Genomic DNA, 16,576 nt, shown 5'->3' on the forward strand with positions numbered 1-16,576 from the left:
CTGGAATTTCCACTATAGGTAATACACGTGACATGAGGATACTTGCCTAACTCTCGGGTGTAGTCCTTGCTTAGCTTTGTGCTCTGTGTGTCTTTGGCTTGCTGGGCCCAAAGTAACTTGGAAAATGCCACCACATGAAGGCTAGGAGCCGAAGAGGAAATGCAGTTCGCTAGCAAGCACATGGAAAACATATTCAACCTCCCTAGTAATAGAAGAACAGCAATAGAACAAATAAGCAAAGTTTGATAGCGACACGCAGCGTGGTGTGGAGTTGGGCTGGCTGGGTGCACACTGTGGCTTGTAGCTCCTTGGTGAGGTAGCCTGGACCTTGCTTCTCAAGCCTGTTTCCTCCCTGGTAAGCCAGGGGTGATAATATATTCCCTGCCTCATGGGTCTGTTGTTAGAAGTCAGGTAGGTAATGTGTACATGGCATAGTATCTGTATTAAGCGCTCATTAAATCTTAGCTATTCTCTTTATACTAGTTTATTTTTACCTGTGTGATTTGCAAAAAGTGAAATAAGAGAGTATTCAGCGCTCTGCAGTGTTTGGTGAAGTGGATCTATTCCAGTTTACTAATGGGAGGCAGCTTGGGTTTACCTTTTTTGGAAAGGAATTAAGCAGTTTTAAGAACTTTTAAAAATGTTTATATCATTTGGAGGAATATTCAAGAAATGCATGCAAATGTATACATTCAGGGTAATTTTCCCAGAGCAAAAAAATTATAAGCACTCTTTCTAACAATGAAAGAATAGTTAACATATCCATACTATAGGCTTAGATTGCAGTCATTTAAGATGGATTTTGGGGGGAGAAGAATTTTTAAAGAATTGAGGAAATGAAAGTTGAACGTCTGAAAGGAGATTTACCAGTGATAAATTGGTAATAATTAACAGTAATTATCCCAATGGTTTCAGGTTAGGAGTGATTTTTTTCTTACACTTCATATTTTTTTTATATACTCATATTTCTTTAAAAAGTTTTTGGAGAGAGGAGATGGAGAGAAGAGAAAAAACTTAAAAGTTTTTAGAATCAGGACAAAACAAAGTTAATTTTTTTTCAAAGAAACAACCAGAAAGAGCCAGAACATCTGCCACAGGGGGGCATCTGGAAACCCTCTGATTCCTCTGACTTTTTCTTTCTTTCCCGTCCGTCCAGTGGTGTCAGCAAAGCCCAAGGTGCACAATCGTCAACCTCGAATTAACTCCTACGTGGAGGTGGCGGTGGACGGGCTCCCCGGTGAGACCAAGAAGACTGGGAAGCGCATTGGGAGCTCTGAGCTTCTCTGGAATGAGATCATCATCTTGTAAGAGCCAGTCCCTTCTTTTTTGGTTGCAGGAAGCTGGGGAAAGGCGAGAGGGTGCTCCGAGGGGGCAGTGGAAGACACAGTGTGCGTGTGGAGCCCCAGCCTCTTCTGCCTGTGGTACCCAAGGGGCCTCGCTGTAGGTGTTCCTATATCACTGAGCTCATAGAGCGTCCATTGTTAGCTAGAGGGTTACAGGGTCAGCTTTGCGGAGGGAAAGGGTACATGTGGGTGTCTTCCTGTTTTGGTTCTGCCGCCACGATGTCAGCAGTGTAGATTAGCTGTTTTCTTCTAAGTTATAGGAATGACCGCTCTGCCTGGATGTGATGAATCAAGTACTTGTTTTCCAGGAATGTCACGGCCCAGAGTCATTTAGATTTGAAGGTCTGGAGCTGCCACACCTTGAGAAATGAGCTGCTAGGCACCGCCTCTGTCAACCTCTCCAACATCCTGAAGAACAATGGGGGCAAAAGTAAGTATGATGAAGGGGGTGCTGGCGGGAGTCATTGCTGGGCATGGGGAGGACCTGGCAGATATACCTGGTGATGCATTTGCCCCGGGACCAGGGGCTGTGGTGGCTCTGCCCCCCTTGGATGCTGGCTGTGGAGTTGTAGGAAGGCTGAGAGCTCCTCTGCCTCCACTGCAGAGCTCAGCCCCTTTGTCCAGGGCCTCTGTGGTGGGCTGCAGCGCTGTGTTCCCTCTGATCCTTCCTGGGGGAGGTTGGGAGGAACTTTCCCTCTGCCTGTTCCTCTTCCCAACCCAGGAGATGATGTGCGATATGTTGACTGAAACTGTCAAATGCCTCCAGCCTAAATCATTGCTCTTCTAGTCTGAGCCCCAGAACAGAACAAAGGAACTGTGTGTGTATGTGCACATGTGTGTCTCTCTGGGACAGTGTTACAAATGGTGTCCTGCACTTAGTAGGCGCTCAGTAAACATTCACTGGATATTGGAATGTGATGGAAGCTCCATTTTAATTATCCAGGGTGCCTGTGCTGCTTGGACGTATAAATCCACACATCTATTTATTGCTGTTTGTGGTCAGCGGCGTAACCCGTGGCTGTGGTATTTGGACCCTTCCTCATAAAGCCTCTATTCAGAGCAGTACCATATGCGGCGAGCGAATGCCACAGAAAGAAAGGCTCCTTTTACTCTTGATGTCTGCTGTCTAGAAAATATTTTCTGAAAGTGGATTTAGCTTAAGAGAGGTATGGGGGCAGGGAGGGTCGAGTCCCAGGGAGAGCCTTGCATTGGCTTAACATCTTTTCTTTCTGAGCCTGTTTTTTCAAGCGATGGGCCACTTGGAAGGTGTTTGAATCTCCTCCGGTCTTTTCCTTTCTGCTGGGCACACAGAGATGTGCAGAACTCACTCTGGCCTGAGGAATTGTTCAAAACCAGGGATATGCCTCTATTTTAATTTGGCAGGGAACTTCCTGATGGTTTGTCTTCTGAGTTGGTCTTTATTTTCCCAAACCCCTAGCCTGCCTTTTATATAATTTGATTATCAAAGAGAATCATATTTATTATGTGATGTGGAAATACAGTTGTGGATGTTCTCACGTTAGAATGCCGCACCCAGTCTGAGGGCGTTTTTCCTTCTTTCTTTGTCCAGTTAACATACTCTGGCTTTTGATTAACAAAAGTAATTATAGAAATTAGAAATTACAGAAAAGCACACAGGTACACAAAGAAAACAAATTTACCCATCAGCGCAGCACCTAGTGATAATTATTGTTAACATTTTTTTCCCTGAAGAATATTCAGTAGGTATTGATAACATTTTGAGGAGCTTTTTTTCCCTGTGTGTAGACATATATCAGTATTTATGATGTCAGGGAAACCTAAGTTGAGAGCAGACATGAACATACTGTTTTGCAACATGCCTTTCTTTTCTCTTTGAAATGTATCAGTATATCTTTATTTGTTTTTAATTGTGATAAAATACACATAACATCAGATTTATTATCTTAATCATTTTAAGCATACAATTCTTTTTTTTTTTTGAGACAGAGTCTTACTCTGTTACCCTGGGTAGAGTACAGTGGCGTCATCACAGCTCACAGCAACCTCAAACTCCTGGGTTCAAGTGATCCTCCTGCCTCAGCCTCCTGCCTCAGCCGTCCTGTAGCTAGGACTACAGGTGTGCACCAAGACGTCTGCCTAATTTTTCTGTTTTTTTTTTTTTCAGTAGAGACAGGTCTTGTTCTTGCTCAGGCTGGTCTCGAACTCCCGGGCTCAAGCAATCCTCCCATCTTGGCCTCCCAGAGTGCTAGGATTACAGGCGTGAGCCACCGCGCCGGGCCAAGCGTACAGTTCAGTGGTTTAAGTACATCGATCTTGTGCAACCCTCACCACCATCCATCCTCAGGATTCTTTTCATCTTGTACAACTGAAACTTTGTACCCATTAAACAATAATTCCCCATTCTCCTCTCCCTCCAGCCCCTGGCAGCCACCATTCTACTTTTTATCTCTATGAACTTCTTAAAAAATATTTTAAAAAGTTGAGACAGGGTCTTGCTATGTTGCCCAGGCTGGACTTGAACTCCTGGCCTCAAGTGATCCTTCTGCCTTAGCCTTCCAAGTAGCTGGGACTATAGGCATGTGCCACCATGCCTGGCTATGTGTGAATTTAACTGTTGTAGGTACTTCATATAAATGGAATCGTACAGTATTTGTCCTTTTGTGACTGGCTTATTTGACTAAGCATGATGTCCTCAAGGCTTATTCCTGTTGTACCATGTGTGAGAATTTCCTTCTTTTTTTAAAGCTGAATAATATTCCATTGTATGAATAATAGCACCTTATATTTATTCATCTGTCAATGGACACTTGGGGTTGTTTCTTACCTTTTGGATATTAATAATGCTGCTATGAACATGGATATACAAATATCTCTTTGAGTCCCTGCTGTCATGGTACGTACCTAGAAGTGGGATGCTGGGTTATATGATAATTCTGTTTTTTAATTTTTTTTAAGAGACAGAGTCTCCCTGTGTTGCATAGGCTGGAGAGCAGTGGCTATTCTCAGGTGCGATCATAGCAAATGACAGCCTTGAACTCCTGGGCTTAAGTGATGCTCCTGCCTCAGCCTCCTGAGTAGCTGGGACACCACACCCGGCTAATTTTTCTGTTTTTAGTAAAGATGGGGTCTCACTCTTGCTCAGGCTGTCAACTTTTAATTTTTAAAGGAACTGCCATGCTGTTTTTTTTTATAGCTAGTGCACCATAAAATTTATTAATATAGCTTTAATTTCTTCTAAAATTCAGGTTTTTTTTTTTTTTTTTTGTGACAGAGTCTCACTCTGTTGCCCAGGCTAGAGTGCTGTAGCGTTAGCCTAGCTCACAGCAACCTCAAACTCCTGGGCTTAAGCAATCCTTCTGCCTCAGCCTCCCGGGTAGCTGGGACTACAGGCATGCACCACCATGCCTCGCTAATTTTTTCTATGTATTTTTAGTTGTCCAGCTAATTTCTTTCTATTTTTTTAGTAGAAACAGGGTCTTGCTCTTGCTCAGGCTGGTCTCGAACTCTTGACCTCCAGAGATCCTTCCACCTTGGCCTCCCAGAGTGCTAGGATTACAGTGACCCACCGTGCCTGGCCTAAAATTCAGTTTTTCATGACTGCCTGAAGTCTGTCATACAGCTGTGTGAAAATTTAAGGTTGAACATTTGGGTATTTTCAGTATTTCACAGTCATAAATAATGCTGTGATAAACTTACAAGCTTATAAATCTTTGTGCTCATTGCTGAGAATTTACTTGGGATAACTTACTGAACATGGACATTTTTCGAGGGTTTTGACACATGTTGCCAGGTTATCCTTCAGAAAGTTCTCCAGGTTGAGCATCCCTGATCTGAAAATCCAAGATCTGAAATGCTCCAAAATTGAGACTTTTTGAGTGCTGACAGGATGCCACAAGTGGAAAATTCCACATTTGACACTGTTGTTTTTTGATGATTCACTGTACGAAAGCTTTGTTTCGTACACAAAATGATTAAAACCATTGCATAACCTTCAGGCTATGTGTATAAGGTGTATATGAAGCATAAATGAATTTCCCTCAAGAATACTCAGGATATCGGTAACATTTTGGTGAATGCTCTTTTGAAATTTTTTCCCTGTATGTAGACATATATCAATATTTATGATGTCAGAGAAACCAAATTGAGATCATACATGAACAGCATAAATGAATTCTGTGTTTAGACTTGGGTCCCATCCCTAAAATATCTCGTTAAGTATATGCAAATATTCCCAAATCTGAAAAAATCTGAAATCTGAAATGCCTCCAGTCCCGTGAAATCTGTTGTAATTTTGCCCTCCTGTCCACAGTGGCTGAAATTTCTGTTGTACCTTGGCATATATTGGATATTATTTGTCAAAAAAAAAAAAAAAAAGGATTTTTTTTTTTCCTATTTGATAATTATTAACATTATGCCAGATTTGTGTCACCTATTCTTTTTTGGCTGAAGTATTTTTTTTTAATTTCTTTATTATTTTTTTGCTCTGTTCTGGTTTCTCAATAAGGCTGAAGTATTTTAAAGTAAATTATAGATGTCCTGACATTTTATCCTAGATTCTTCAGCATGCGTCTCATTAAAAAAAGGACATTTTCTTACGTAATTACCATACCATTGTCACGCCTAGCAATGTTGACATGAATTCTTTATTATACCTGATACCTAGTTCGTGTTCAGTTTCACCATTCGTCTCCAAGGTGTCGTTTTACAATTGCTTTGCTTGAACCTGGATTTGGGAATACTTACTCATTGCGTCTGTGATTGTTAAGTCTCTGAGAACCCCCTACCTCCACCCCACTTTTTTTTAATGCCGTGATTTGTAGAAGGATAGTGGATGATTTAAAAATGTGTTTATTGCCTGTCCTTTGCTCATTATACTGCAGTGTGTGTTTTTCTCTCTTGATTTTGGAAGCGCTGTTTATATGTTAAGACTTTCATTCTTTGTCCTATAACTTGTAAATGTTTTTCCAGTTTTTCATTTCCATTTTAACTTTGTAGTTTTTTTTTTTTGTCCTTTTTCCAAACATATGTTTTAAACTTTTTGTAGTCCGACCTGTCACCGTTTATGTTTTCCATGTTTTCTTTCATGCTTTGAGAGGCATTCCCCATTCTGAGATCAGGCAAATGCAGTCACCTCTGTTTTTTCCTAGTTCTTTGTGATTTTACTTTTGCACATTTAATTCTTCATCTAAATGAATTTATTTTAGGGTAGAATACGCCTAGGGATCTAATTTATTTTCTTCTGTAGTAGCTAACTGATTGCTTTAGTTCTACTTATTGAATAATCCATCTATTTCCCCAATGATTTAAGTTGCTACTTTAAGCATATATTAAAAACATGTATATACTTGGGCCTATTTAGTGATTTTCCATTTCATCCATTGTTTTATTGACCTTTCCAAATCACTCTGTCTTAGCTATTGTACCGTTATATTTTAATGTCTGGTAATTCAGGTTTTTGTTTTTTTTTCCTGAAATCTTCTTGCCTCTTTTCTTTGCACATATGACATCATCAAATGAACTTTAAATTATTTTTTCAGGTTCTCTCCTCTTCTTATCCTCCACAGCCCCCAGAAAAATCTCTTGAGGTTTTATTAAAATCCTGTTGTATGCAAAGCTAATTTAATGGAGAATTTCCGTACTGAATCTTCCTGTCCAGGAACATGGAATGTCCCTAAATGCACGCAAATAATTTTTTTTTTTTTTTTTTTTTTGTGACAGAGTCTCACTCTCTTGCCCAGGCTAGAGTGCTGTGGCATCAGCCTAGCTCACAGCAACCTCAAACTCCTGGGCTCAAGCAGTCCTCCTGCCTCAGCCTCCCGAGTTGGGACTGGGAATACAGGCAGGTGTCACCATGCCTGGCTAATTTTTTCTATATATTTTTAGTTTTCCAGCTAATTTCTTTCTATTTTTCTTTTAGTAGAGACGGGGATCTCACTCTTGCTCAGGCTGGTCTCAAACTCCTGAGCTCAAACGAACTCCTGAGCTCAAACGATCTACCCGCCTTGGCCTCCCAGAATGCTAAGATTACAGGCGTGAGCCACCGAGACTGGCTCAAATAATTTTTGAAGTTATCTTTAGGTAGACTCTATTTTAATTCTTAAAAAGTTTTGATATTAATTTCATTGGGGTCTTTTCCTAGTCTGTCTTCTAACTCAGAATTGTTGGTAGATGGCTGTTAGTTTCCACGTTTTCTTTTGTAATCAGTCAAGCTTATTAAATTCTTTTGTACAGTTTTTCTTTTGGGTTTTTTGGTTGACATTTATGTGGGTTCTAATACTGATAATTTTGCTCATCCTAAGAGATAATTATTCTTATTTTTCTTTTCTTTTTTTTTTTTTTAATATATATATTTTTTTCTTTGTAGAGATGGAGTCTCACTCTTGCTTAGGCTGGTCTCTAACTCCTGAGCTCCAGTGATCCTCCCACCTCAGCCTTCCAGAGTGTTAGGATTAGAGGCGTGAGCCACCATGCCTGGCTACTTATTTTTCTTGTTAGTTGCTTTGTGTATAACTTTTTGTTTTAATGGTGTTGGAGCAATGCTTCTAGTAACTCAGTAATTTACCTCTAGGTATAAGGCTGGGTGTTGATAACCCATCTTTTTGCTTTATTAATCCTTGGTGTTTTTTGAAAAAAAATCAGGAAAGGTGTTGACTTTTTGTCAAATACCTTTTAAGCAGCAGTTGAAATGATTTACATGATTTTTCTTCTTTAATTTATTCTATTAATTTCCTAATAGTAACAATCTTAGAATTTCTAGAATATGCCTACCTAATTACTCAAGGTAGATTATTACTTGGAAATTTTGTTAGAATCGTTTGTTAATGTTTTTTGTGGGAAGGAGTTTTCCATCTCTCTTCATCAGTGAGATTTGTCTGTAGTTTTGGTCTATTTTTGTCAGTTTTGGAATCAAGGCCAACCTAATTTTATAAAGTAAATTGAAACTCTTTCCCACTTTGGGAACGGACTCTATAACATGGGAATTATCTGTTCCATGAGTGCAGGAAAGAGTTCACCCATAAAACCAACTGGGTCTGGCGTCTTTCTTTGAAATAATTCTTTGATGACTTTTTCAGTTTTTCCCACCATAATTATTGGTTTGTTCAGCTTTTCTGATTCATCTTGGTCAATTTTGTTAATTCATTTTTTTCTGAGAAAATCGTTTCATGAGATTTTTAAATTTATTAGAATAAGGATTTTAAAGAGCCACTCTCCTTTTAAAAAATGTTTATAATTTTTATTTAAATTTTTTATACGTGTGGGTTTTCCCAATTTTTTTCTTGACTAGCTTAAACATTTTTGTTTTTACAGTTGATTAGCCAAAAGTCCAAGAAGCGATACATTTTTGCTTTTAATTTTTAGTTTTTAATTTACTTTTTATAGAACATGTTCTTGGATTTGTCAATTATGCCATATTTTCAAATACTAATTTTTGCTTTTAATTTTATTAACTTTTTTCCTATATTTGCCCTAGATCTGATGTATTTATTTATTTGGTCGGTCAGTCAGTCAGTTTATAGCTTTTGGAGTTGAAAGCTTACTGTATTTATTTTTATCCCTTCTTGTTTCGTCATGAAAACATTCTTTTTTTTTTTTTTTTTTTTTTTGAGACAGAGTCTCACTCTGTTGCCCAGGCTAGAGTGAGTGCCGTGGCGTCAGCCTAGCTCACAGCAACCTCAAACTCCTGGGCTCAAGGGATCCTCCTGTCTCAGCCTCCCGAGTAGCTGGGACTACAGGCATGTGCCACCATGCCCGGCTAATTTTTTGTATATATATTTTTAGCTGTCCATATAATTTCTTTCTATTTTTAGTAGAGATGGGGTCTCGCTCTTGCTCAGGCTGGTCTCGAACTCCTGAGCTCAAACGATCCGCCCACCTCGGCCTCCCAGAGTGCTAGGATTACAGGCGTGAGCCACCGCACCCGGCCATGAAAACATTCTTGCTTTGAACTTGTCTTCTAGTTTTTACTTTGGGTAGTCACATTTTTTTTCTTTCAAAGTACAGTGCACAAATGTTAAGTGTTACAGCTTGAATATTTACATTGTTCATATCTGTGTCATCATCACTCAGATCAAGATATAGAACATTTCTAGTATCCCCAGAAAGCTCCCCACGTCCCCTCCAGTTAACATCCCCTCCGCCCACCCTGAGATAATCACTGCTCTAACTTCTGTCAGTATGGGTTAGCTTTGCCTATTCTTGAATTTGATATCAATGAGAACATGCAGTATGTTTTCGTGTGCCTGCCTTATTATTTATTATCTTTGAGATTCATCTGTGTTTTCGTGTGTGTCAATAGTTTTGTTCTTTTATACGAATATGCCACAACTTTTTTGTCCGTTCTCCCATTGGTGAACATTTGGGTTGTTTCTAGTTTTTGGCCATCCTGAACAAAGCTGCTATACATATTCTTAGGACACATATTTTGAAGGACATATACATGCATTTCTATTGATTCCATGAGTACCTAGTGTTTGTAGGGTGGGTGTCTGTTTAGCTGTAGTAGATACCGTCAGTTTTCTAGTGTTGTACCAATTTGCCATCCCATACATTTTGCTGTGTTCTGCTTGTTGTTTGTAATTACTATTGTGAGTTTTTCTTTGAGCCCAGAGTTATTTAAGAGGATATTTCTCTATGTTTTCCAGTGGTTATGTTGCTTGTGGTATTGGTTGCAGCTCTTACTGCTCTTGCTGGCACCAGCCAGAGCACATTGTGCACGTGGCTGGGTTGGGTCGTAGGCATGTCGGATCAGCACGTCATGGAAAATACGGGTGGCAACAGGGCAGTGGGCTGCTTTTTCTTAGAAAAACAAGTCTTCTAGGATGACAGTGGCATAGCCTGTATACATGACAGTCCAGCCACGTTTCATAAAGCCTTCTATTTAGAGCAAGGCTATTTCTGGTGGTTGCTAATCTGTCATGTGGAGAAGTGGTTAAGAGCATGCAGGCTCCAGAGTTAGACCACCTGGATTTGAGTCCTGGTTCCACCAGCTTTGTGACGTTGGGCAGTCACTTAACCTCTGTGTGCTTCTGTTTTCTTATCTGTAGAATGTTGTTTTGAGAGCAAATGAGCTAATAACAGTACCTGACACATGGAAGAACTATGTAGCTACTAGTAGTAGTTGTTCTGTCTCCTCTGATGCCTTTCTTCCCAAAGACTGGGAGGTCTGAATCTCAGATAGGGATGTCAGAGACCCTGTTTGCTGATGTGAGACCTTCTTGCCCAAAGGGGAGGCAGTCCTGAGATTGTTCCCGGAGAGAATTCTAAGACTGGACAAATGCCCAAGCTTTGGAGGGGGGTGGAGTGGGGAGGCTGTCCTTAAAATGAGACGTTTCAGCTCCACGGTCCTGGCCCCTGCGCTTCGTGAGGAGCCGCTGGGCTGGAGGTGTTTCCAGAGTGGTGTCTAAGCATGAGTACAGTCATGTAGGGTAAGTGGGTCACAGCATGTTAGGTAACTCTGCTCACCGTGGCTTGGTCTTCCTGCAACAGCTTTCCCTGGGAAAGGACCCGATGGGCAGTGGCTGCCCTACCTGGCGTTCTTTTCTTCCACAGACATAATTTGTTCTTTCATTTGCTCGCCTGTTTCCACCGGGTAGACTTGGAAGTTGATCGGGAAACTCAGCTGGCTGTTTCATGCCTCCGCTTGGCAGAGGGATGCTGTGATGGAGGCTTTTACTCAAGTACCACAGTTGCATATGGTCAACTTTGGCTGACTTTCTGCGGGACATTGACCTGGCTATGGCTGCAAAGAGGACTTGACCAAAAGTGCTGGTTTGGCTCTTAAAGATAGTTCTGGTCATCTCTCTGTAGAAGGTTGCCTATTGATTTTTTTTAATACCTTTTTATTAGAGGAATTTTCAAGCGTCATGGCCATATCACCCAACTTTAGTAGTTATCAGCATGTGTTTCCTCGGTACTCACCCACTGGAGGATCTTAATTTTACTCTAAACTGGTAGCAGGTAGAATCCAAGACTCATTTCCTCCTGTAGCCCTGTCAACGCTACAGACTTTGGCATTACCAGATTTTCCTACTTTCAAGGAGGGGAATGTAATGTGAAGTAGATTTTTTTTTTCCCCCAAAACATCAAATTCAGAGAAGAGTTGAAAGAATAGAACAAAGAACTTCCCTATGTCCTTTCCCTAGCTGTTAATATTTTGATACATTTGCTTTTACCTTGTCTCCATCTATTAATATGGACACATGCATAAATATTTTCTGAGCCACTTTAGAGTAAATTACAAATCTGGTGTTTCTTTATCCCTGAATACTTAAGTGTCTGTTTCCTAGAAGAATAATCTCTTACATAACTGTGGTACAATTAATCAAACCAAGAAATTTCACATTTTTACAATGTTGTTACCCAGTTCAGATGTTGCAGTTGTCACAGTCCGGGATCTCACGCAAGAGGATGCGTCGCATGGAGATGTCTTGTCTCCTCACATCTGGATCAGTTCCTCAGGCAGTTTTTTTCCTTTCGTGACATTGTCATTGTTGAAGAATACAGGCCATTTTTTGTAGAATCCCCTCCATTTGGGGTTATCTGCTGTTTCCTCTGTGGTTAGATTCATGGTGTGCATTCTTAGCAGAAATATCCCAGAAGTGATGTTGTTTCTTTCTGAGTGCATCATATCAGGAAGCGCGTGACTCAGCTTGTTTTATCATTGATGACATTAACTTTGGTCATTTGATTGAGGTGCTGTCTACCAGGTTTTTCCACTGCAAAATTACTATATTCTGTTTACAATTAAAAAGTAATTTATGGGGAGATATTTTGAGACTGTGTATGTACATATATCTGTTCCTCGTCACACCTTCACCTACTAGTTTTTGCAGCCAATAAAGATTTTACTGTGATCGTTATACCTTTTTTTCTAATTTCATCATTCCTTCTATTAATACATTTATTAGTTGGTATAATACTGCAAGGAAGAGCTTTCCCTTTTCCTGTATGGATGTATGTAGGTATTTATTACTAATCTCAACTCATGGATTCTTATTTCCATGGGTTATAATTTATTTCTGCTGTTAATTTGATGTTCAAATTATCCCTGGCTTGGCCAGTGGGTGCCTCTTTAAGCTTGCTCCTATAGCCTTTTGACATGTCCCCCTCATATATTTTTGTCCCAACATACTCCAATATAGATAGGATTTAATATATGAAGAAGGTGGCATTTAAAATCAAAAAAGAAAGGCCAACACAGGCATTGAGACCATCAGCTAACCCAGTGATTTTCAAAGTGTGATCCTGAGATCAGCAGCACAGGTGTCTTCTGGGAACATGTCAGAAATGTCGATTCTTGGGAGCTACCCCAGACCTGCAGAATCAGAAACTTTGAGGGTAGGGCCCGGCAATCTGTGTTTTAACAAACCCTCCAGGATATTTGAGTACCTGCTTGTTTGAGAACCATTAAGGTAACCACTCAGGGAAAAAATAAAGTCATATAAACTTCTTTACATCAATGCGAGTGGTGTTTTTCATTATTTTGTTCTTTAAACGTTAAACCCTTGAATCTCTGCAGTTCATTTTGCTTTATGGTGTAGGGTAGGGATCTAGTTGTATTTTTCCTACTGGGTTTTACCCATTTTCACTGTTTTCATCATAGGGAGTGTGGACATTCGGTTGCACGTGTGTGGTCTCACTGTTCTTCTTCAGAACTTTCTTGGCTCATCGGACTTCATTTTTCCTGGCAGATTTTATTTATTTATTTATTTATTGAGACGGAGTCTCGATCTGTTGCCCAGGCTAGAGTACCATGGCATCAGCCTAGTTCACAGCGACCTCAAACTCCTGGGCTCAAGCAGTCCTCCTGCCTCAGCCTCCCGAGTAGCTGGGACTACAGGCATGTGCTACCACACCTGGCTAATTTTTTCTATTTTTAGTTGTCTGGCTAATTTTTTCTATTTTTAGTAGAGATGGGGTGGGAGGTCTCACTCTTGCTCAGGCTGGTCTTGAACTCTTGACCTCAAACAATCCTCCTGCCTCAGCTTCCCAAATTGCTAGGATGACAGGTGTGAGCCACTGCACCCGGCCTTCCTGGCAGATTTAAATATATGCACAGGCACAAACACACACACGCACACATACACACACACACTCCCATTATACTTACACATAGACACATAAATATCTTTTTCTGTTATCTATATGGTAAACACCATGAGTTCGTACTGAAACCTCCAATTCCAATTCAGCCCTGCAGGGTGCTTCCTAACCTTCCTCCGTCCCCCATGAGAACCCTGGCTCTCAGCATCATCCATACATTGACTCATTCCCTCAGATCTATCATGCATAGAAGGCGATTTGAGAACCTGAGAATTGTTGCACATGATACCATGCGAGAAATGAAGTAGGCTTTGAAAAGCTCCCTACATTTTACTCTCTATTTTGTATGTATGCCTCTTTTCTTTCCCCATGTGTGTCTCCCAGATTTAAAAACAGAAAGAAAAGGAGAAAGAGAACAGCTCCCTATTTATTTAAAAATCGTTTAAGCGAAGGATTATTATGGCACTTAAAGTTCCAAGAACAGATAGGCCAGTCATGGGCGGTGGGCCTCCTCCCTTGCTCCTCTGCAAGGATGGAGTGTTCTGGTGGGTGGGCCGTGGGTCTTGACAGACAGTGCATGCATTTATTTTAAAGTAAACACAGCACTGTTTTTCCAGTTTTTCAACTGAAAGATAAATAAAATCGCTGAACCTTAGAACTTGAGTCAGAAGGAGAAGAGAGAAAATTTTTTTAAAAAATTGCTCTTCAGGCCGGGCGCGGTGGCTCACACCTGTAATCCTAGCACTCTGGGAGGCCGAGGTGGGCGGATCGTTTGAGCTCAGGAGTTCGAGACCAGCCTGAGCAAGAGCGAGACCCCATCTCTACTAAAAATAGAAAGAAATTATATGGACAGCTAAAAATATATATAGAAAAAATTAGCCGGGCATGGTGGTGCATGCCTGTAGTCCCAGCTACTCGGGAGGCTGAGGCAGGAGGATCGGTTGGGCCCAGGAGTTTGAGGTTGCTGTGAGCTAGGCTGACGCCACGGCACTCACTTTAGCCTGGGCAACAAAGTGAGACTCTGTCTCAAAAAAAAAAAAAAAAAAAAAATTGCTCTTCAGTTAAAAACAATTTTAAATTTAAATTTAAAAAATTGTTCACCATTCTTTAGCTGAGGAGGAGGTGGGCAAGGGACGAAAGTGAAAGGCAGCATGTGACAGTCCTGTAAGCTGGTAGGGAAGATACTGTCTTAGCTACAAACCCCAGTGCCTTGAACAGACCTCATGCAGAAATGGCTAAACCAGTCCTGCATAGCCAGTTAGTCATTTTTATAAACCTGGTAAACCACGAAGACCTAGTTATTCCAATCTTTTGGAATGCTAATGGTAATACTAGATTCTGAAAAGTTTTTTTCTTGCTCCCGAAATTCAAAATTATCATTGATGTTTTTTCTGATTAAAAAAGCAATGTAAAATTTTGTCATGTGTAGTTTACCATAGCAATACATGCTCCTAAAATTACAAATAGTAGTAGTATTCCAATTATTATTATTCCATGCATATTGTTAAAATAAAGGGACAAAAATATTCTGAGTGCTTAGTATATGTCAGGCATTGTTCTGAATTTTGTCTCTCTGTACATATGCATAAACTCATTTAATCTTCCATGCCTATAAGGTAGATCATATTACAATTCCCTTTGATGAGGAACCGAAGGCTGAGAGATGTGGTGTAACTTGCCCAAGTTTGTATAGTAGGAGTTGTATTGTATGTGTGTATTTGTGCCTTTTTTTTTTTCCCAAAATGGAAACTCATTATACGTATTGCTTTGCACCTTGCTTTTTTTCCATCCAATTTTTTCCATGTCAATGAAACTAGACCAGTTTTAAATGGCTGCAATAATGGTTTGTGGGTTTTTTTTTTTTATGAATGCACCTACAGTTTAACCAATCTTTTATAGTTTATTTGTACTTTTTTACTATTTTAAGCAGCACTTTTGTTAATTCTTGTAAAAATATCTTTGTGCTTCTATCCATTTTCTCCCCTAGGGTAAATTCCCAGGCATACGATTGCTCGGTCAGAAGCAGGCACACTTCAAGTTAAAAAAAAAAATTTTGTAATATTAAAAAAATTTTTTTATCCTCCCTTTCCTTTCCCCACTGACACCCAGCTTTTCACGGTTTTGGTGCCTGCTACCTGTGCCCACCACAAAGTCTAAACCAATTTACACACCCACTGTGAGTGTGCACACGTACCTGTTTCCCCGTACCTCCAATAGCACTAGGTATTATATTATCTTTTTAACCTCTGGCAGTCTATTAGGCCAAAGCAGTTTCTCTTCGTTGTTTTAATTGGCATTTCTTTTCATTTCTCCTCTCCCTTTTCTTCTTGAGGAGCCTCCACTTGGGTTTTTGCCCTGCTGCTCTGCTCCAGTTGCTTGCACCAAGGTTGCAGTGACCTCTGTGTCGCCATGCCAGCTCTCCTGCTCAAGTCACGTGCCTCACAGACTGAACGCAACTCATTGATCCCTCTTCCTTGACATGTTTCTCGCCTTGGTTTTCAGGACACCACGCTTTGTTGGTTTTCTGTCTCTTTCTTTGGTCACTGTTATTCTGTCTCACTTGCTGGTTTTCCTCCTCGCCAGTCTCTAAGCACTGGGGTGCCCTTGTGTCGGCTTAGTCCTGTGTCCAGTTGTGAATTTGTACCCCTTCCCTTCACGAGCACATCCAGCCTTGTGGCTTTAGTCTGTGCACCTAAGACTGGCAGCCTGGGCCTCTCTCCTGGCAACTGGAGACGGTATTTCCATCTAGGTAGCATCCTCCGATGAGCGTGTTCAAGTCTGCACCACCCGCCTCCTGCAGCTTTCCACTCTGTGTTGTTCCGGCTAACATCCTTGCTCGACTTCACTTTTCAACACAACTGCCTTCCAGTCCATTGTTGGTACCTCCTGTCCGCATTACCCTGAAGACATATTCTGGGCTCTGACCATCTCTCACTGTGACTGCTGCTGTCACCCATGTCCAGGTCACTGTCACTTCTCAACTGCAAAGGCCTCTTAATGGGTCTCCTTGCATCTGCCTTTGCCTCCCTACGATATGTTTTTGACCCCACCAGAATAATTCAAACTGTAAGTCAGACTCCTCCAGTGGATTCCCTTCTCACTCAGAGGAAAAACTCCAGTCCTTCCCTCTGACCAAGAAGGCCCTTCCTGATCTTCCCGTCACCCCTGTTACTTCATCTCAGCCATTCCCCCCCCCCCCGCCCCCGTCT

General features: G+C 40.9%; 1 protein-coding gene across 1 annotated transcript in view; it reads left to right on the plus strand.

The window, feature by feature from the left end:
- Positions 1-16,576, plus strand: part of WWP2 (WW domain containing E3 ubiquitin protein ligase 2) — a 120,271-nt gene that overhangs the window by 15,100 nt on the left and 88,595 nt on the right. The window contains exons 3-4 of the mRNA XM_069456663.1: positions 1,157-1,304; positions 1,652-1,773. Coding sequence (XP_069312764.1) covers positions 1,157-1,304; positions 1,652-1,773 — 270 coding nt within the window. The remainder of the gene's footprint in view (positions 1-1,156; positions 1,305-1,651; positions 1,774-16,576) is intronic.

The sequence above is a fragment of the Eulemur rufifrons genome, chromosome 23 (genome assembly GCF_041146395.1).
Source record: "Eulemur rufifrons isolate Redbay chromosome 23, OSU_ERuf_1, whole genome shotgun sequence".
Classification (NCBI taxonomy): Eukaryota; Metazoa; Chordata; class Mammalia; order Primates; family Lemuridae; genus Eulemur; species Eulemur rufifrons.